General features: G+C 37.4%; 3 protein-coding genes across 4 annotated transcripts in view; 2 read left to right on the plus strand and 1 right to left on the minus strand.

The window, feature by feature from the left end:
- The window catches only part of wnk4a (WNK lysine deficient protein kinase 4a), an 86022-nt gene extending 70118 nt beyond the window's left edge, over positions 1 to 15904 (plus strand). The window contains exons 14-21 of one of the 2 annotated variants that reach the window (XM_020918155.2): positions 1874 to 1928; positions 2722 to 2853; positions 6762 to 7555; positions 8373 to 8460; positions 11361 to 11949; positions 12977 to 13182; positions 14193 to 14287; positions 14598 to 15904. In XM_020918155.2, coding sequence (XP_020773814.2) covers positions 1874 to 1928; positions 2722 to 2853; positions 6762 to 7555; positions 8373 to 8460; positions 11361 to 11949; positions 12977 to 13182; positions 14193 to 14287; positions 14598 to 14600 — 1962 coding nt within the window. In that variant the 3' untranslated portion in view covers positions 14601 to 15904. The remainder of the gene's footprint in view (positions 1 to 1873; positions 1929 to 2721; positions 2854 to 6761; positions 7556 to 8372; positions 8461 to 11360; positions 11950 to 12976; positions 13183 to 14192; positions 14288 to 14597) is intronic. The other variant, XM_055150163.1, reaches the window with a different exon arrangement.
- A 67-nt stretch (positions 15905 to 15971) lies between these two features.
- On the minus strand, positions 15972 to 17523 carry LOC110154197 (cytochrome c oxidase assembly factor 3 homolog, mitochondrial). The gene is made up of 2 exons (XM_020918156.2): positions 17149 to 17523; positions 15972 to 16417 (listed from the first exon to the last, which is right to left on the minus strand). Exons 1-2 carry the CDS (start codon positions 17342 to 17344, stop codon positions 16314 to 16316), a joined length of 300 nt encoding a protein of 99 aa, XP_020773815.1. The 5' UTR covers positions 17345 to 17523; the 3' UTR covers positions 15972 to 16313.
- Positions 17524 to 17592: 69 nt separating this feature from the next.
- Positions 17593 to 20114, plus strand: cntd1 (cyclin N-terminal domain containing 1). The gene is given in 8 exon segments (XM_055150164.1): positions 17593 to 17866; positions 18246 to 18321; positions 18402 to 18495; positions 18497 to 18574; positions 18655 to 18817; positions 19166 to 19310; positions 19769 to 19865; positions 19947 to 20114. Coding segments are annotated over 8 exon segments (936 nt in total). The 5' UTR covers positions 17593 to 17688; the 3' UTR covers positions 20052 to 20114.
- The last annotated feature ends 594 nt before the right edge of the window (positions 20115 to 20708 follow it).

A 20708-nucleotide genomic window follows, 5' to 3' on the forward strand; every position in this document is an offset into this window, starting at 1 on the left:
AACACGTACATGAAAATCCACTACTTGCTGCAGTGAAATATTAGCCTGATTCATCAGCCGGTTTCACTTTGTAGAAACCGTCTGACCTCGCAGCATTAGGATTCGTTCGCTTGCGTAGGCATGTACTTTTTAAAATTTAACCAATCGCTGCTATTTGGTCGTGACATATGCTTTTCCCAAATCCCATAGGAAGAAGGGCAATAACGTCTTTTCCCTTGATAAAATTCACCAAACATTCTCTTTGTCTGGCTTTAAATCCTCGATCTCGGGAATCATTGCCAACACAGAATGTATGACTCTTCGCTGATTTGCTGATGCCCGAACTCACACTTCTGGGGTTCTTGCAAACCGTCTAGTGTATTCTCATTCTTGACCTAGTCGCTGGAGAGAAATGAAATTGAGTGGAGGCACTAGGTGGCACCAGCCTGGCTATTGAAATGCAACTATGATGATTTTTTTTTTTTTGCATATTCATGTGTTTTTATTGGGTCAGTGTTTAACTCATTACAGTCTACATACATTATATTCAATCTGATGTCATAGTAAAACATATTCAATATGTAGAATCAAATACTAAGTCACTGACCTGGTGTAGGCAGAAGCTAAAGCTGATTGTGCCTCCCCTTATCTCCAACTACAGCACGTTAATGGACATTCATCTTAAAATTAATATGACATTAATACAACATTTTACTACATCATCATAAAAAAATGAACAATTATTCTAATTATAACAACAGTCTATTTACTGTACTGTTGTTATTCTTTCAAATATTTTTCCTTTGCCATTCTCTTAAACTTAACTATGATGATTTAAATCGATATTGTTGTTTACAATAAATAAAATGTACAAAAATATCTACTTGTAATTACCACTAAATACCATAAAGAAATCATAATATGTGTTTTAGATAGTATTAGCAGTACAATGATTGATATGTTTATTCATTCTTGTTGGCATCAATTTGAGCTAATCCCTGAGGTTTTGTCTATCTTGTTCCACTTTAAAAGACCAAAAAGAGCTGGACTTCTGTCTTACAAGACTTATGAAGGAGAGGGGGAGATTATAAATGTCAGAATAATTTGTAGTTTTAGTAAGAACAAGATTCAGAAGCTGCTGATGTAAAATGCCTTTTCCCATATGGGCCACCGTTATCAGTACAAAAAGATATTTCCGACCCCCTAGGCTCTACAGAATTACTCCTAAGCACAGCTCATGATTAAAACAAGTCACGGACCGCATTTCCCAAGATCCTCTCTGGCTCCTCTCCCAGGCTGTTTGCTGTTTGCACTGTCCAGACCATAAAGCAGGTTGTTTAGTTAAGGACTCCAGACTGTGGCACATGGGTTGGTAAATATACTGCGTTTAAATAGGAAACAAAATTAGTTTTTAGTTTAGTTTGCTAAGAATAATTTAAGATTCCTAGACATTCATGTTTTAAAAATACACTGAATCTTCTTTCCTTCTCCTGTAATGAGTAAACTCATATTGATTTTGATTAGATTTTAATTCAGATGACCTCCCATTCCGTCTTTCCAAATAGCTCCAGGATTACTAGAACAAAAACTGGTGCTGACTTGTGATTATGTGTCATTTCTTTCTTTGAAATTTGTTAAATTTATTAGATCAATAATACTTTAAATACTTTCCCATGAAATTAAATAAATGTTTCTCCATGGCGTGGCTTCTGAAAATGTTTGTGCTGTTGCTTGAGGGCACAAAGGCAGTAAACATAAAGTGAATCAGCTTTTTAAATGTAGTTAAATAACGATAAACGTGCCAGGAATTTCTTAGTAAATACTGGTAGTGTACAAACAGTTCTTGAAAAGCACATGGCAATTAAGATTTTTGCGTGTGTTTTTTTTCTTACAGCCAAATCTCCACAGTCACGGCATATCTCGAACCCATTCCTCCTCCTCGCTGCCTGGTAAGTGTGAGTTCTGCATGATCAGAAAGGCAGTAGACATCTTTCTCATTTAGACTCCAATGTAGTGTAGTTTTTAATACCTGTATCTCCAAGGTTTGTCATGTGAAATTGTAAAACTCTAAAGTCTAAACTAAGTCACTTTTAAAAGAAAATATCAGAATCACAGGTCAGTATCTGTCAAAAGTATTTATTAGTCTTCTTGTACAATCTTGCTCAAAAAGGCAACAAATCAGTTACTCATTTACCCAAGTCTGTTTGACAGTCAATAAATTAAAGGTGCATTGTGTAACTTTTCTTCTGGGGAGGGTCCACCACTTGTTTGCCTCTGTACTCTTGCTTCGCCTTCAGTGTTCCGAAGTTTGCCATTAAAACATACCTATTTTGATTTGATAAAATTTCAGTTGTTTTATAGTTAAAAAACCTTGAAAAAACGGGATGGGTTCACCTCTCCACTGGCATTTAACTTGGCATCCATGGAGAAAGCTTAATGCTATACTCAGAAACTTTTAACGTAAAGTAATAACATCTACATTGAGGCAAGCAGGAGGTGGACCAACAGAACAGTATAAAAGTTACATACCTTTAAAGAATTCCTATACGAGCAACTGAGAAAAATAGTTTGAGGATTATTATATTATTTTATTTACAGGAAATATTTTTTGTACACAGCATGTACTTTTTGAAATCTTTCCCCATACCAATCAACAGCTTGACTAACACGTGTTTAGTTTTTGTGAATGCATGTTTTGTAGTTTAGTTGAATGTAGCCTCTCATGCATGTGTCTTGTCTTAGATTTTAGTGTGGCTAACTCAGGTACAGGGGCACACAGCCCGAGCCTGTGCCCCAAAGGAGACGCTTCAACTAAAGGAAATGTTTTACCTGCACGGCCTCTCATGCGCTCCCAGTCTTTCCACTACACTCCAGGTAACATGCCATGGGAAAAAACAAGCAAACAAAACAAAACAATATATATATGACTTTAAATGGCTTGAATTACGAATACTAATGTGTGAATACTTTAAATACTAATGTTTGGTTTGAATCCCTAGAATACTAATGTTTGATTTGAATCCCTAAAATACTAATGTTTGCTAGTTTGGATGTGTTTATTTTGTTGCTCTACTTTTTTTTTAACTTTCATTGTGTCTCGCCTCTGTAATTTTGTTAAAAGTATGTGTCAACAGAGTAAAAAAAAAATCGGAAATTACAAAAATAATTGCTCGCATCCATGAAAAATTAAAAGAAGAAAAACATCTTGAAACAGTCAGAAATAACTTGAAACTTATAAAAAAAAATCAAGACAAATAAGTAAGCAAGTAAATGTGAACTAATCAAAACTAATTAACGTTAAAGACGCATTGTGTAACTTTTCTGGTTAATTGTGAATTATTTTGTCTGTAATGTTTCACAGTATGGCATTAAACTTTTCTATCTTCATAGAAACCAAACCAGACCGAATTACAAGTCAGATCTGTGGAGAGGCAACCTGGCTCACAATCAGAATGCCAGTTTTTCTAGGTATTTTGAGCTATAAAATCACAGTTTAATGTCATACTGTGGAACATTCCAGGCAAAGCAGCATCATATCCATAGAAACAAACAGGTGACTCACCCCCACCAAAAAGTTACACAGTGTACTTTTAAGATTTAAGTGATTTTAACTTATGTCTATTCAGTTTTCACAATGCTCTGGCAAAAACCACAACAAAATACTGCCATTGTTTACTGTTTCATATATTTGGCACAGTAAGACCCCCTTGGCTCCCTCACACACCCCCTCCTCTCCTCTCTGCGTATTGTTCAGTTTATACGGCGCCATTTGACATCTCCTCTCATCAATGCCTTCATCTGTGCAGTCTCAGAGCCGGGCCTCCTGGGTAATTACCTCACCTGAACGCTGCTTTCTAGTTTTAGAGGAGCTCCCGTGAATGCTGTCGCTGTAAAACTCAAAACTCGCCTTCACAACATCTGTGCGCCAGGACAAACTTCTGTAGAGTTTCCAAGAAATCTCTCTCACTGCAGGGGAGGCATCTGACACCGATTACAGACCACATAACCCGAGATGGATAGAGCAGGCCAAACTGTACACAAGTGACCGTAATATAGATACATTTTTGTCTTCTCTGCTCATTCTTGTTGGAATATTTACAATAGAGAGTTGCAAAAGAAATAAGAAAAATAGACAGTGTTTGACAGATGTTTTTGACGTAAGCAGGTGGACAAAATGATATATTGTACTGTACTGTGCTAATTCTTATTTCTAAACATTAACAGGGTGTGCTAATCAAGTAAGGCAAGGAATGGAAACGCAACATGAATGATTTGAATAGTTTAGTTTTTACAGCATTTTGAACCAAATGCATATACCCAACTAAATTAATATTGTAAAAAAAATATGTATTAATTAAGAAAAGTGTATTCCATTGGACATCTATGACAGTCCCTAATCCAAGAATTATACTGAATAAATTAAAGGTCCTGTATTACACAAAATCGACTCTGGTGAGCTTTAAGCCATGTTGTAATGTTTCCTCCTCAAAAATATGCCTGGAGTTATGTTTTGTTTCATTCACACATGTTTGAGTAAAGCTGCATTATTAGTGTGTCTACATCTCCAAAGCTCAAAATGCTCTGTTCCACCTTATCATGTGAAGCAGTAGTTTTCAAGTTAATGGATATTTTTTACTTTTTGTTCAGTAGAGATGGGCAAATTCCAGGACTGAAATTATCCAAATGATTCTAGTGAAGGTGTATTGAGCTTAAAAACACAGTGGAGCACTTTCTGTATTACCACACGACATCACAATGTGGAACAGAGTGTTTTCAGTTTGAGAGAAGAACTCAGCCTAAATATGGGTTTGTGTGTTGAACATGTGTGAATGAAACAAAACACAACTCTAACCTGTTTTTGACAAGGAAACAACGTGTAACATAAATCAAAAAATTTCATAATATGAGCTCTTTAATATTGCTCATAAAAGTGATTATATCCACTTTAATGCTACTTCAGATCCTGACTCATGCATGGCTCGCGCCTGTGGTTTTCGTAATACATCCTGGCCACCTGCCTCTGTACCGAGTCTGGTTCAAATGACTCTCCCCTCATAGTGGAAACAGCATGGGCACATCTGCATCATCAGGAACAGGAGGGGGTGTGGTTTTAAACTGTGCCGTCATTGTTGAAGTTAATGTCAGATTAGTTGCTAGGACGTCTACATTTAATCCCAGAGGAGTAATGCCTATTTCCTAACCACTTTAATTAATCTAATTACTTTAATCTAGAATCTTAAACAGTGGGAGATGTGTCTAGTGCTGTGGGGGAGCCTTGTTTATCAGTAAAGAAAATCGGTATCCTTTAGATCAGTGGTTCTCAAAGCTGGGGCTGGAGGCAGTGACTTGGGGGTTGTGAGATGATTTCAAGAATAAATATTAAACAATATTTTAAACAGTCGAATTTGGTTGAATTAGGTCATACAACACTAACTTGGCATGGTAATATAACCTGCTTTTTGGAATATTTCAAACAAACCCATAACATCTCCATGGATACAAGCTGGTGATGCAACCTCCATCAGGAAAGTTACTTGGTGTACCTTTAAAACACCTTTAGTTTCAATACGATCATTTATTGTGTGTTTCACCCTTTCCAATTTGAGGAGCCCCCTTAGTGGTTAGTGGTTCCCGATGCATTTCCACTGTCTGTCTACGTCTGGAAACATTACTTACAGGGAGATGTGCACATGTGTCCCATTAAAACCCCTTCAATATGCAAAAGCCACACTCTCCCTATTCACACTGATTCCCTCGGAGCCACTGGAGCCCCAGGATGGACCACTTTGGCTTATGAAGTTGATTAACGCTGGAAACTGCCTCAAACAGAATGTCTTTGTTCACCATGGAAACCATTATTTACTCCGGGAAGAGGGAGAGGAAAGACTTATTTGCTTGATGAAACAGGAGTCTTGGCAGGGGGTACAGGAAGGACTGGAGTCACTAAACCCACTGAACTGAATGAACAAATAAAACAGTCTTTTTGGGTCAGATCCGTCCAGTATTCCACTTTGGATGGAATTAACTTTACATTAGACTTACCCACAATTGTGATTATGACGTCCTTTATATGATTGCGTAATAAATAATAAAATCTGTGCTATTGTGTTTAGCATAAAAAATCTACAACCTGCCACTCTGAATTTGAATTTTGATTTGGGTTAGATTTGGATGTGAGGACATAGATACCATTGATTTTATATTGATTTTAAAGATCACTAATGTTGTTTGACTTATTATGCAGTATATAAATATGATATATAGGCCTCTAGTAAACTCCATTGTACACATTTTCTTTTCAAACTGTGGAATGAGTTTCACTGGCAGTTGTCAAAAATGTATACCCAAATACTAATTCATACTCAAATCTGAACATTTAACATAATATACCGAACAATACTGAAATAAACGATAGAAATAGGTAAAATTTTGACCTGTCATGAATAGTTTTAGAATGTTCCGGACCAATATCTGCAGTAGTATTGATTGGATTCAAAATGATGAGAAAGTAGGACCATTGCTGTATTGGTTAACAATTTAAAATAAAGTACTACTACTACAAACATAACTGGTACAACTACTTATTTTTATGGGTTTCAATAGCGCTGCTTTTGCCAGTTATGTAGGTAATTTTCTAAACTAAACTAGTTTATCTGAAAGCGATATGATAAAAACACATGTTAATATTTTAAAAAAAAAGAATCTACTGTTATGCTGTGTTGAAAATGTGGCCTTTTCCTTAGAATCAATTTACATTATACATTTTGTTTTCTGTCTTCCAGGATCTCCTCTGCACCATTACGCCCACCCTCATCACCCCTCGTCTTTATACCCCCATCACCAACAGCACTACCACCTCCCCTACATGGGCCACACTCACTTCCCCTTCCCTTACCCCGGCTCCCCCGGCTCCTCCTCCCCCAAACCCTCTGCGGGACCCCCCCACGCCCCCCTCACACGCGTCGCCAGCAACCCCAACTTCCCATCAGTCCCTTCACCTTCTCCGGGATCTCCCATCATGCAAATGGAGACCAGTCCGACCTCTGGTAGCGCCGAGAATCTCAACTTGAACCACCCAAGTCCACAAACAATATGGCCCCCGCATACTCAGCCGTTATTTTCTCTGGCTAATGTGATTTCGATGGCGATGAGCATGGCGCAGTCTTTTATACCGCCTGCGAGCATAACTGCGCAAGGCTTGCATTCGTATCCAGGTTACCATCCGCACCTTCCCCCTCATATGCAACCCCAAACCGGATACCCGCCCCAGTACCAACCCCAGTACCCCCCCAGCGGGATGGAAGTACCCTATACTAACGCAAACATCCCACCAACCTACCATAACACAGAGAACACCCAACAAATACCATGGCAACAGCCTTTCTCGCCTCCGTCCTTCCCTTCTACGCCCCCAATGCCCAGACACGAGCAACCACAACAAACTGACGTACAAGTTTCTTCAAATGGCACCCAAGTTGACAATAATCACAATTTCACTGCTGCTAAAACTGATATCATGAGTTCAACCTCTTCATCCGATCTTTCCTCTTCACCAAGCGAAAGCCCCCAAAACACCGTAAGTCATTTTCTCTCAGTACAAATATGTTTGCCAGGCTCATTAGCACGAAAAGTCATTAGTGAATCTGGTAGGAACATATTTGAATCAACAATAATCAGTACTAATTAGTCAAGTTATTTTATTTTTATCCTCATTGCAAACACAGTCACTGATTGCTGTTTGGACTGATGGACTTTTAAATTGACACCGTAATGATGTTTAAATATGTAAGCAAGTGCGATTCATTCACAGAAATCTATTTTAGGTTGTTACTCATAACACAAATTAAAATACACCACTGAGTAAATGTTTAACGTGGTGTGAAAACTGCTTTATTTTTTATGACGGAATGTACTGTTTTTACAAAATTCCAAATAAGAGACCTGAACTAAAAGACTGCATTCTTTTATTTTATTTTTTTCTATTTTGTTTTTTACAGATCAAAAGAAACAAACAAAAAAAAGACAAAAAACAAACCCCGCCTCTCCACACTCCACCCCTCTCTGTACACTCCAAACACACAAACACAAAACAAAAAATGACAAGATATGTGATTTTTTCATATACAATAGAGTAGAACTTTATTTAGAATAACCGCCATTAGATTATTATTACATTATTACACAAATACAAAAAAATTTATTACAAAAAATTTAAACTGACTTCTTTGCATTAGTTTATTACAACAAAAACTAGTGAAAATCTCTTATCTATAGCAAATTTACAAATACATTTACTGAGAAAATGGTGACTCTACTACTACTCCTACTACTTTTACCCAGAGCATTTCCTTATAACTTTGTAACCCTTTAAATATTTTCTTTTTGCTTTCTAGTTATCATCCCTGAGCTCTCCAATAACCCCCACTGTGAGTGAAATGGTCTGCAGTAGTCCAAAACCAACTCCCTCTCCGTCCAGCTCGGGTAAGTCTTTCTATAGTTCATTTATAGCTCTGGTTCTCCTCCATCTTTACATCATGAACACTTTCTCCCATATATGTAGCTGGCTCCGAGCTCGAGGTGCTAGAAAAAAGTGCTTCTGTTATGCATCAAACAGCCCTCGCATACCTGTCTGTGTATATGCAACTGCTGCCAATAGTAAATATTACAACATCGTCTCACCTTGGTTTATATGATTAAGGGATTTAATAAGGTACGTTACGACAGCAGTAATGTTTTGCTGTATAAATTGTAATAAAATATACACTTCAGACTTAAAGCTGTAAAGTTATGTAAGAAAATATGTGTCTAGACAGTGTTAAATGTAAAGGAAATGGGACTTACATTATGGGAAAAAGTCAAGATTATGGAGGAAAAGCATAAATTAAACTGACTTAAGTGAGAGAAACTTTATTGATCCCAAGGGAAATTACTTTGTCACCATGGCTGCAGTTACATATGCACTCTCAATCTGATTATGAACAGATTCTTAGTTTAAATACAACATATACACACCAAAATCTAATTACGTGATGTGATTTCTTTCTGATAATGGTGCCTTTGATTAACGTAATGTGTGGAGGGTCCGCCATTTGCTTGTCTCCATGGTGATGTTATTGCTTTAGCTCAAGTTTTCCACAGCATGGTATTGAAACGTATATCTTTTATTTATTCCTCAAAACTACCACAAAAACATGCATTATTACTGTGAGCAGGCCCATTGTGACAAAAATATAAAACCTACCTCTTATAGCATGTGCATGTATGATTTTTCCTTCTCTAATTAGTAGAGATGTAACAATAACTGAAATACTGTGATATCGTATCATCAAAAGTCTCGCAATAATATCGTGGACTGCCACAATATATCGAATTACAAGTTCCTTTGCTTAAATGCATGGTTTTATAGTAGTAACAGCTTATAAACATCAGGAACTACATATCCCATGATTCATTTCAGTGCAAACAACATGAAGAAATATGTTTTTTACTTGAATTCTTGTGATTATGATGGAAATAATTCATACCAAAATCTTGTCAGTGTATTTTAAAAACAGAAACGTGTCCTGTCTACAATTATATCAGCCTCTTCAAAATATTGCAGTAAATATCGCACCGCGAGATGCATGTTGTGATAATATTGTACCGAGAGATTTGGATATCGTTACATCCCTACTAATTAGTTTTAGCAAATGCAGAAAAAACTGTGAAACAAGGTCAAAGCTGTTTTTGATCCTATGTTGCGTTTTTACTCTAAAATTGAAGTGCAGCTTGATGAAAAAATATTTAGAATACAGTACTCTGATTGGACCATGTTTTGGAAAATGTTAGAAAATACATTTTATTGCAGGTATTCAGTATTCTATAAATAAATATATTTGCAAAGTATGCTTCCCTGGACACTGGACATTAACATAAGTTTATCTGTTTCGTGATTGAATCTGAATACATTAGTATCCCGAACCCTCCAGTATTTATTTGGCTTGTATGTTTGTTATTGCCATGCTTTATGTATTAGGTCAAAACAGACCATCTTTGTTGCAGTCGATTTAGTTTGAGGACATTTGCAGCCGTGTTTGATGAAACCTTTGTGTGGCATTGCGTAACTGTGACTTCACAAATGTAATGTTCCATTCAAAATGAAAACAAATGAAGGTGTGATTGAGGCACTTCCCACCCGATCCGGCCAATCCGAGCGCAGCCAGGCTAATTACCAGCCTCTCCTCCTGGACCCACACCTGACAGTATTTATTTCTCCCCTTTTAAAAACTGCATTAGACAGAGGCCTTCTGTTCCAGGGGCCAAAGCAGCAGACTCCAACATTTATGATACAGGGAGAGGAGTGAGGGACACCTAGTGGACACACAGGCAACTGCATTTTCAATTTAGTTAAGAGCTTCAGGCGCACACAGACGAGTGTAAATGTGTTCATAATTTCAGTACTTTGGCTCTTCTCTTTTTGTTAGGCCATTGAGAGAACTTTTAATAGTGTTTAATACTTTAAATTGTGCATTAAAAAGTAAGTGAAATAAAAAATAAAAAAGCTACTACTGTGCAATGTGCAATGTTACTCTGCCCACCTCAAATGACTTAAATTCATAACTGTAGCTGTTTCATAACTACAGATATTTCCAAATAAACACAAATGCCCAGATGCGGGATGTTTATAAAATAACTACTGAAACATTGTAGTTTATTTGGTTGCAAGTGCATAAATCCAATCATAAGCAGACCACCTCAAAATTTAGAAAATGTTGTTGAATGTGCTTGGACTTGGAGGGATGGACTTTGGAAAATTAGGCTAACAGATAATAACATATAACACCATATCATTTTTTGTTTTATCAATTGCAATGCACAAAAGTGATCATGTTTTTTTAAATGTAAATCTCACTTTCTAATATGAATGAAAATGAAAATGTATAATGTTCATGTGGCATTATTGAATATCTGGGACATAAGTAAGACAAGGCACAAGGTCAGGTTATACAGGGACAGTGTACAATAAACATGGACCAAAAAGGAAAGATCTGTTGTACCAGGTGGTTCTGTTTTTGGGCCTTACGTAATAAAACTGTTCAACTCATCCTCCTTTTACCCACCACGTTCACCCTATGCATACATTGCGTTTGAAAATGTTATTAACAGTGCACTGGTGGAGAAAAGTTACAAAATGCTTTCCTCCATGGCATTGTTATTGCTTTGTCTGGAATACTTCACTATATGATATTAAACCTTTCTACCTTCATGGAGACCAAACTAGAGTTACAGATCAAGTTACAGGTCAGATCTGTGGAGAGGCAACCCCGGTCACAGTCAGAATATCTGTTTTTCTAGATGTTTTTGACCTAAAACCAACAATTTTTTTGCATTTTCTCTTCTAGTCCCAAACTCTCCCCAGACCATCGGCCGCTTCCAAGTGAGCCCCAGCATCGACCTCCCTGAACCCCAGTCACCCCCCATCCTCCCCAACAGTCCTGCCGCTTCTACTGCTACCCCACCTCCAGAGGGCGCCCATAACACCACATCAGAGACCAGCACGGACCAGGCCGAATCCGAGACAAGTCTTGCCACGTCCCTTACACTGTCCCCCCCTCAAACCCTACAACAAAGATCTGGGACGACGCAAGAAGTCCAGAATGCGTGGTCCATAAGCCAGGACCAACAAGCAGAGGATGAGGAAGAAGATGAAGAGTGTGAAGTAGAGGATAGGCAAAGGGTTAGGAAACGAAACAGGAGGAGAGCGAATAGTTTGAGTCTCATGGGGACGTCGGCGGACAGCGGGCTCTCGGTGACTGTGGCTGAAATGGAGGGGCGGATGTGGGATGGGGCGTCGGGGAGCCCTCAGTACAGTAACGCTCTGCACCATTTGTGGATGATGACGTATAATCGCAACACAGCCTACATGAGCAGTGACGATTCAGACAGTGAAGACGAGGAGATGCTGGAGGAGCTGCAGGAGCTCAGAGAGAAGTGAGTGTAAATGTAATGTTGGAGGCCATTTTGAGGATTTTTAAAGATGGACTGCGTAATAGTTCTAGTGGAAAATTCACCACCTGCTCATGGAAATGTTATTGCAAAAAATAAAATCAGCTTTATCTTTATAGGTTCACAAACATTTTCTTTCAGTATAAAAAAGCAGAGATTGTAGATAAAGTAAAGGTATTCATATTAAAGGGACAGTCTGGAATTTTGGACATTGAACCTCATTTCCTAGTGACCCAGAGTGTTGGAGACGTGTGGAGACACTTTTTTAAAATATCACATGAATCGTCAAATGTTGAAGGAGTATTTTCTCATATATCAGTCGCTGCCAAGCTTTCTGTCAGGAAGTACAACTCACTGCTGCTGCTCAGACATAAATCCTTCAAATGCAAGGTTAGTTTTATTTCAGACATTATTCTATCAACACAGACATTTACATGGACAGTCTGGTGTAATAATAGATTTGTTTCGGGTGTTTTGTGGAGTGGGTAAGACTGTTTTTAGTGTCAGGATAACTATGGCCATTGACATGCACTAGCCTAGCACCAGCGACCTCTGCAAATACAAGGACTGGATGGAACATTTAAAAAGTGTCTCCACACGTCTCCAACACTCTGGCTCACGAGGAAATGACATCCTATGTCCAAAATTCTGGACTGTCTCTTTAATTGTGTTAATATACATGCTGGTACTTCCAGTATTTCTAATATGATTACCACAAAATACTCCAACTACACCCAGTACCCACGTTGTTATTATTATTTTTTATACAGCTAGTTATAGGAACTTTTATAGACTTTCAGTTCAGTTGAAAAGAGATTTGAACACTGAATGTGTTTGTGTAGTAACAATATTAGACTTTTTAAAACTATTTTCATTCATTTCATCTTAAATGATGTCATCATAGTACCACTACATAGTATTTTTATTGCTTGTGTACCTCTTAACTCACCTGGTGTTTCATGAATTATTTTGCAATATAACTTTTATATTTTTCTGCATTGTTATCAACCAGGCATCTAATTGAGGTGCAGGCCCTCCAAGCCGCTCAGAAGAGAGAGATCGAGGAGTTGTATGAGAAAATGGGTAAAGTCCCTCCTCCGGGCATCGTGTCCCCAGCGGCCATGTTCTCCAACCGTCAGCGCAGACTGTCCAAAGGCAACGGTTACCCCTCCTCCAGAAGAAACAGCCTGCAGAGACTGGAGGTGCTGCCCCTTCAAGGTAAGTAAGGGGAAATACAACTTTTTTTTTTTTTTTATTAGGGCTGAATGATTTGGGGAACGAATTGAATTGCAATTTATCTGACAAGCATTTCCATGGTGATTAGATTTGCAGCCTATGTTTTAATCAGGGAAGTTGATGAGGGGGACAAGGGGGTCTGTTGTCCTGGGCAGCAGGGTTTTAGGGGCCCAGAATTGGAACCTCTGCCTATTAATTAGTATTGGGGGGAGCATGTGAGTCTTCTTGCCCTGGGCCCCCAAATATCTGTCGACAGGCCTGGTTTTAGTAATAAGTTTCTGTTTAAAGTTTCCTTTTTAATGCATTTAGATGAATTTAGATGAAAAGACTGGAATATAAACTGACAAACTTATACAAGAATCACATTTCAGAACATGTTTGTACAAATGTAAACTACAGGGTTAGCATGACAAAGGGACGTTTAACTTTCGCAGCTCATCGAAGTTGCTTCTTCAGTTCTGGTCAGACGCTGGTTGACACTGCCTTATATCTGCCTGGAGGGAGGGGCTAACTGCACTGAGAGTGGACTGTGGGGTTCACACTCAGTGCAGTTCAATAGGTCTAACTAACAAACAGAAACTGTAAACAAGTAGGTGTGTTAGTTTCAGAGTAGCTTGAGGTAATTAGCTCCTCCCTGCAGGCAGATATAACGATGTGTCCACCAGCGTCTGACCTGAACTGAAGAAGCAGCTTGGATGAGCTGCAAGACATTTTCAAAATAAACTTTTGACCAGTCGACAAATTGAATTTCTCCTTTGCCGTGGATTCTACCTGGACGACTGAGGCGTTTCACACACATACAGGGTTAGCAGTTTTTATGCAGAATAAAACTGGATATTTTGTTGTTTGTAGAGGAAATTATTGTACTTCAAAAATTGCTTTCTTTGCAATTTGCTAGTTTCTATTTGATTGTGAATAATCATGCAGCCCAAATTTTTATGACAGTTGAATTTGTCTTAGTTTCATAACAAGTGCTCTGATTTGTTGCTCAGGTATCATAAGGAGGAACTCTTTGGGCGGCAGCAGCAGTGGTTCACAGGATAAACCCAGCAAAGGGGTCACTTTCGCCGCAGAGATCAACAGAATGGTGAGTACAAAAATAACATAGGCTGGGAGACACCTAGAGGACAAGTTAAGATACTGTTTTTGAAGATAGGCAATTAATATTCATTTAATTTCATTTAGTATTTTGTTATATTTATGCTCAAGTAAAGGTAAAAGTATCAAGGTTACTACTTACAGCTGCAACCACTTTTAAACAACTACTACCTTACCAAAAATACTTTCAATGTTTTGACTAAAGAGTACTGTATTAGAATGCAGATTTTTGACATAAGACAATGTTTTATGTTTATATGATCCAAATAGTAAGATTTGTTTTCTTTTTTGTTTTACAGTAAGAAATCCAACCACACAAGCTGGTTGTTTTAGCTACCTCAAATGAACTGTCACTGCAGCGTTCCCTTCTTTCTTCAGCCAGTGTTTCCAGTCATCACCAATCATCAATTACTTCAAGCTCAAACCAGCGGAAAACCAGCGCTCAAAATTAATAATAATTTTGTGTCATGGTTAAACTGTAAACTAGCTACAACAGGTTTTATGGTTCGAATCAACTTCATACGGTTGCACAAATTGCTGTATACTAATAGATTTACCCAAACGCAGTGAAGTTCAGGTACAAAGTGCTACTTGCTGTTTTTCTCAATACACTGGTACTGAATTTTACACAGATTAGATAGATTGTGCACCCTCAGCCGCAACACTGCTATTAGAATCTATGACAAATATCATAGGATAACTGATGACTTTCAAAGCAACTATACTGAACATATGGAGATCTTCACGTGTGGGATGAAGTTGTGCTGTATGATGTATATAAGTGTAATATATCTGAACAATTTTATGTGAACTCTCATATTGACACACTGAGCTCTCTGCATCTGTGGAGACAGATTTTGATCGGTTACAGTAAAATGTGGTATTTTTTTGTGCATGGAACTAAACATTTATTTTCAGGCCTTGTTGTTGGCGGTTAGGTCCTATAAGCAGAAAGTGAGCCGCTTTAGTGAATGTTACGCAATGTTTGAGAAATATGGCTGTTTGAACCAGGACTTTTTGTAAATATTCTGCTTAGATTTTAGACTACTGGGTTCCTGTTACTTGTATAGTTGTATATAAATGAGTGCATTCATGTTTACAGTGTAAGAGTAAACCCGATTTTTCAAAAACTTATTTTTGCAGAACCTTTTTAATAGATAAAGCACATAGTGCACTTTAGTGGATTGTACGTCATTAAAAGTTCAAAGGATTTTCCTTTATGAGGACATATGATTCTTTTACCGCAAAGATACAACTGACACTCCCCAATATATTTTATTATAATATTCTCTGCTGGATCAAAATGACAGTTCCACTTGTGAATGTTTAACTGTCATTGCCTTATAAAAACAAAAACACTGAATGTTTCAGTGGAGGGTCTGCAAAATATCCAAAGACTATAATATATTCAATGAAAGTGATTACTGTACAACTGTTAAATGAATGTAAATATATGAATGTCCTGCTTTCTGAAGCTGCTGTCCTGCCATGCTGAATTTGTGCCTTTCCCTCATAATGTCTTATTTTATATTTTTACTCTAGATTGATTTCAGATCAGAATATTGTCAAATTTTAAAATGCAAAATAAATGAATCTGTAAATACATGCATTTGCAGTGGTTTACTTTTACTGTCCTCCTGTACAAGATAGGTTTTCTGCACATCATTTATAAGTACTTAACAAACCCAATGGTATGAAAATAAATAAGCACTTCAATGCTGTTACAAAAGTGTCACCGGCATCCACTGGTGTTAAAAGGCCTCACACATAAACAACTTTAGCTGACTGATGCATGTATTATATCCTTGATTCATATTAGATTATTGTAGAAGCATTGTTAAGTTATTTGTCAAACTGAAATTTGCCAAAGCAACCATAATTAAATTAGATTTTAAGTCAGCATTAGAATCAAAAGACTCAAGTCCAGTGCTTATACACAGAGCAGCACATAAGTCCTTTAAGTGCTGTAACATTTTAGGGCCATCCACAGTCCAACAGCAGGCCACAGGTGTGTTTCAGTTGGCACCAGTCTTTGGCATCTGGGACCTCGCTCTTTTCGCCTCCTCATCGATTTCGTCCATGATCCTCTCCTGAGAGACTGACCAAAATGTGTATCCATCTACAGGGTGATCTGGTTAAGGTCAATTCAATGGGAGGAATGAAAACACACAAGAATGAAATAGTAATACCAGCAGTAATAACAAGGTGTAATGTAAGAATTACAGAAATACAGAATTTGAAACGATAAATTCCCTAACCTGATCACTACAATTATTTATTATTTAACTAATATTTGACAAATAGCCAGCAAATCAGTCTGAATTTAATAAATAATCAGATTGCTCAGACATGTAAAAGTATGACAAACTTGAATAAATGCTAACTAAATTATTAAATAAATACACATCTTGCTGGTATTACTTGCATCTTATTGTAAGGAAGTTAAGACGTGGGAGGGTGAGGGGTCATTTCAGGCTATTCAACCGGGGCGTCGACTCCCACAACAGGACTGACAACTTGGCGTTAGCATGTGGATTCCTCAAATAAAGAAAGGACCTAAATGTATTTGTTTAATCTATATTATTTGCTGAACTGAAAATGAAAATAGATTTGAGTCTGTCATATTGTAATGTATTCATATGCATCCCCAAACTCACCAAACACAATTAAAATAATATATTAAACGTAGTAACTCAAAGAGCTAATCATATCTGCTCGAGAATTTACTCCCTAAACGAAGAGAAGAGCATTTACAGCACGGCGCTTGATCTAGATATGATGTTGTGTACCCGGCCATGCTGGTGTTACATACATAACCTTGGCGTCACTGACATGTTTGGATAAGGATACAAATGCCCACAACCACAGCTCCAATGGCGAGTCCCGTTACAACATTTCGTGTCCTCAGTTTCTGAGTTTTCTTCTTCCACTGCTCCAGCTCCACCTGTCTGATAAAGTGTAATTGTTCTTTAGAGATGCCCTCTTTAGCGGGGTCTATCCTCTTGGCGAACGGAGCCTCAGATGAACTCGGCTTCTTCTCAGCCATGTCCGCGCTCTCAAACACGGAATGTTGTTGTATTTCTGGTACTTCCAAAAGTATATTTTACAAACGACCTGTTAAACTCACTGCAGGTCACTAATAGTGAACCGATTCAGTTAAAATATTCTTTATACTCAAACATCCACCACCTTCAGATGAGCGCAGCTCCACGTTGGTGCAACGTCAAAAACGTCCCCGCGGGTACATGTAGTTGTGTCTTTGGTTCCGCCTGACACGGTGGACCAACAACGAGAGAACAGCGACATCTTTTGGCATAAACAGTTTATTTTATTACATTTTCATTTAAGTAGCTAATTGAACAACATTTTAACACTTTAGATCGTTTATAAATGGCAAAAAGAATCCGCTACAATTTTCAACAGTCCAACAATCTCAATGTTTGTAAGTTTCGACAAGCCTCGTTTGATCTCCTGACAGATTTCCTTGTGAACCTCAACAAGGAAAATAAAGATAAACTCAGCAGTTTATCAAAATGCTGCGGGAACTTCAGGGATAAGAATGTCTTGGGTAAGTCTCTCTATTTTATAGTTTTAATTGCCAAACATAGGTCAAGAGTAATGTTATTTGTTAGTTATTTACATATAAATAAAACGTGTTTGCTAGCTAACTTCCATAAACTGTAAGCTAACTACAGTGTTGTAATTAAAGCTGCATCATGTAACGTTTCTGATGGAGCTGTTATTGCTTTAACTTGAAAATATTCCACAGTATCTAGCATTTATTTAATCAACGTTATATATGTTTTTATGACTCAAAAATACCAGTGAGCGGGTCACCTTTTATATATATATATATATATATATATATATATATATATATATATATATATATATATATATATATATATTTTTTTTTTTTTATTATAGTTTTTTACTTTCTACTCCAGAAAACATTTTACTTATGACCAATGCACTGAGTCTTGACCCAAAAGTTGGATACCATGCCAATGAATTACTTCAAAGGTACAGTATGTGCAATTAAAACCAGTAACTCAACTTTATTTAAAACTTAGAATTAGTTTAACTCTGTTTATGTTCTCCAGTTTCATGACCAAACACATCACCCATCTGCTCACCACGCCCTCACCTCAAGGAGCTTCTGCCGTTCAGCCCATAAGTTATGAAGACGCTGTTTTTGGACATGGTCAAAGACAAGTTCCCTCTCATTATTTTCTCCTGTGTACAAATTGCAAGCAAAATGTCTTTGCACGTGAATGTAAATCAGGCTTGTTTGTGGTTTTATCACTTTACATTTGTCAGTTTTATTTCAATAATTTCTTGATGTGTTGTTTTTAGATTATTGACAACAACACTGCTGAGCGCTTCCTCCGGTCAGTGGGCCTCACAGTTACAAAGAAATCACTCCTGGACTCAGAGCTGATGGTGCTAAAGGGACTCGACTTTAAACTGGATGTTGCTAACCCTCTGATCTATGTTGAAATACTTCTGGAAGTCCTTGGTACAAATTCTATAAGCATAAGCAGTAGGAATGGTAAAACGTATCAGCTTAAACTGCACTATGTAATGTTCCACAGTATAGCATCAGACGTCAATAGGCAAAGTTACAGGTCAGGTAAGTTAATGCCATACTGTGGAAGATTCTCAGCAAAGCAACAACATATGGAGGGACACAAGGAGGTAGTAGACCCCCCACCACACATACTATAGTTCATCTTTAATAAATGATTTTCTCTGAAGTCTGAAGTCACATCTCAAAGCTCCTCGCTGATTAACAATTTGAAATATTATAACCGTGATTCGAGTTATTATTATAGTATTTTTTATTTATTCTTTTTATTATTTTCAGGTCACAATGAGCCGTCCGTCCCCATAGAGCTCGTGTATGATCTGTGCAAGCAGGTGCTCCAGTTTGTCGTCTTGGAGAGAGTGACCATCTATGAATCTCTGTTAACAGCGACCACCAGAAGCCAACAGCCCACAGCAGAGCAGAGGTAATCAATATGTAATCAATACGTCTTCCCCCATGTTATTGATGATCAGAAACAAAACTAGAATATTTGCAATAAGCCTTTGTCAAAGTCATGTCGTTAAATCAATATCCCTAGGGCGAAGTAGCTAATATGCACTTGTATTCTTTTCACAGCTTTAGTAGATGAACATTTGGTCACATTATATTCTCATTTGACTGTGGCATCACTTTGCAATTTTCTTTTTTTGTATTTTTTAGTAGGTATTAATACAAGAGCAGCATGGTCTGTCAATAAAGTATCTCTCTCGTATCTTATATCAATATATATGCAAGTTTAAATGACATACAACAACCCCTGATTATTAAAGCAAGTCTATAAGCATTAGATACAAAAGCCCAATCCAAGATAGCAAATATTATGTTGTAGTAATTGTACAAACTAGAATTGTTCGCCAATGTAACCAAACTCCTTTTAAATAGAGAGAAGTTTGTGTCTGTGACTGAGGACTTCATGCTACTCGGTGCTGCTGTCATTGCTGCCGCTTTGTACATATTTCGTATCGGCCAATGGGAGGAGGTGTGAACTATTTAAATTAAAATTAAAACAGATATTTCACATTTTTTGTTCATTAAGTGAAGTTATATATTTGTATTTCAGGTGGTAGGAGAGCTTAGCAACATCACAGGGATTTCCAGGAGGAGCGTCAGGGATTTTGCTGCTGTTATTGTGTTACACCTTACGGACTCCTCTGGTCTGTCATAACTACTACATTTAATTTTATTGTTTTTGGTCCACTGACAGAAATGCATAGCTGATCAAATTCAATACTGGACAGTCCTTAGAAAATGGCATAGTTTAGGAGAACTGATTTTGCAAAGTTCACCAATGTAATACTTCAATTAAGCATACTGTAGTTATACAAATACACAGGTTTTAAAATTTTTTTTTTTTAGAGTGTTTTGTCTGTGAGATACTACGTCTAGTTCATTTTACTTTAGTCTCTAAGCCTGTCACTAATTTCTATACTCACTATCACTCAATAAATATCTAAACAAATACATGAATAATAATTTTCATCTGTACCTGTTTGCATCTGTGGAGAACCTTTTTGTGTTTTTTTTGGTTGCGCATTAACACGTGAGCTAAAGAGGTTCAAATATATAAAAGTGCACTATGTTTATTTTTCTGTTGATCCACCACCTTCATCTTTTCATGCAGATATATACGTTTAAAGCCATACTGTGGAACATTTCAAGCAAAGCCATAACATCTCCATGGAGCGTTCCCCAGTCAAATGAAGCTCACAGAAGCTGACAGTTATTAGGAATAGGAATTGTTTTGACAAAATAGTGAAAAACTAGGATCACATAGAGCAAGTTAATACAAACATTTTAAGACCAAAATGAGGAGCCTGACAGC

Source organism: Boleophthalmus pectinirostris, unplaced genomic scaffold (assembly GCF_026225935.1).
Source record: "Boleophthalmus pectinirostris isolate CB_2022bp ecotype Guang Dong unplaced genomic scaffold, ASM2622593v1 HiC_scaffold_14, whole genome shotgun sequence".
Classification (NCBI taxonomy): Eukaryota; Metazoa; Chordata; class Actinopteri; order Gobiiformes; family Gobiidae; genus Boleophthalmus; species Boleophthalmus pectinirostris.

Excerpts from the sequence above, each read along its gene's own strand:
- LOC110154197 (XM_020918156.2), bottom strand. The coding sequence starts at position 17,344 with ATGGCTGAGAAGAAGCCGAGTTCATCTGAGGCTCCGTTCGCCAAGAGG. Across the intron at positions 16,418-17,148 it reads AGCTGTGGTTGTGGGCATTT|ATGGATACACATTTTGGTCA; the intron begins GTATCCTTATCC and ends ATCACCCTGTAG.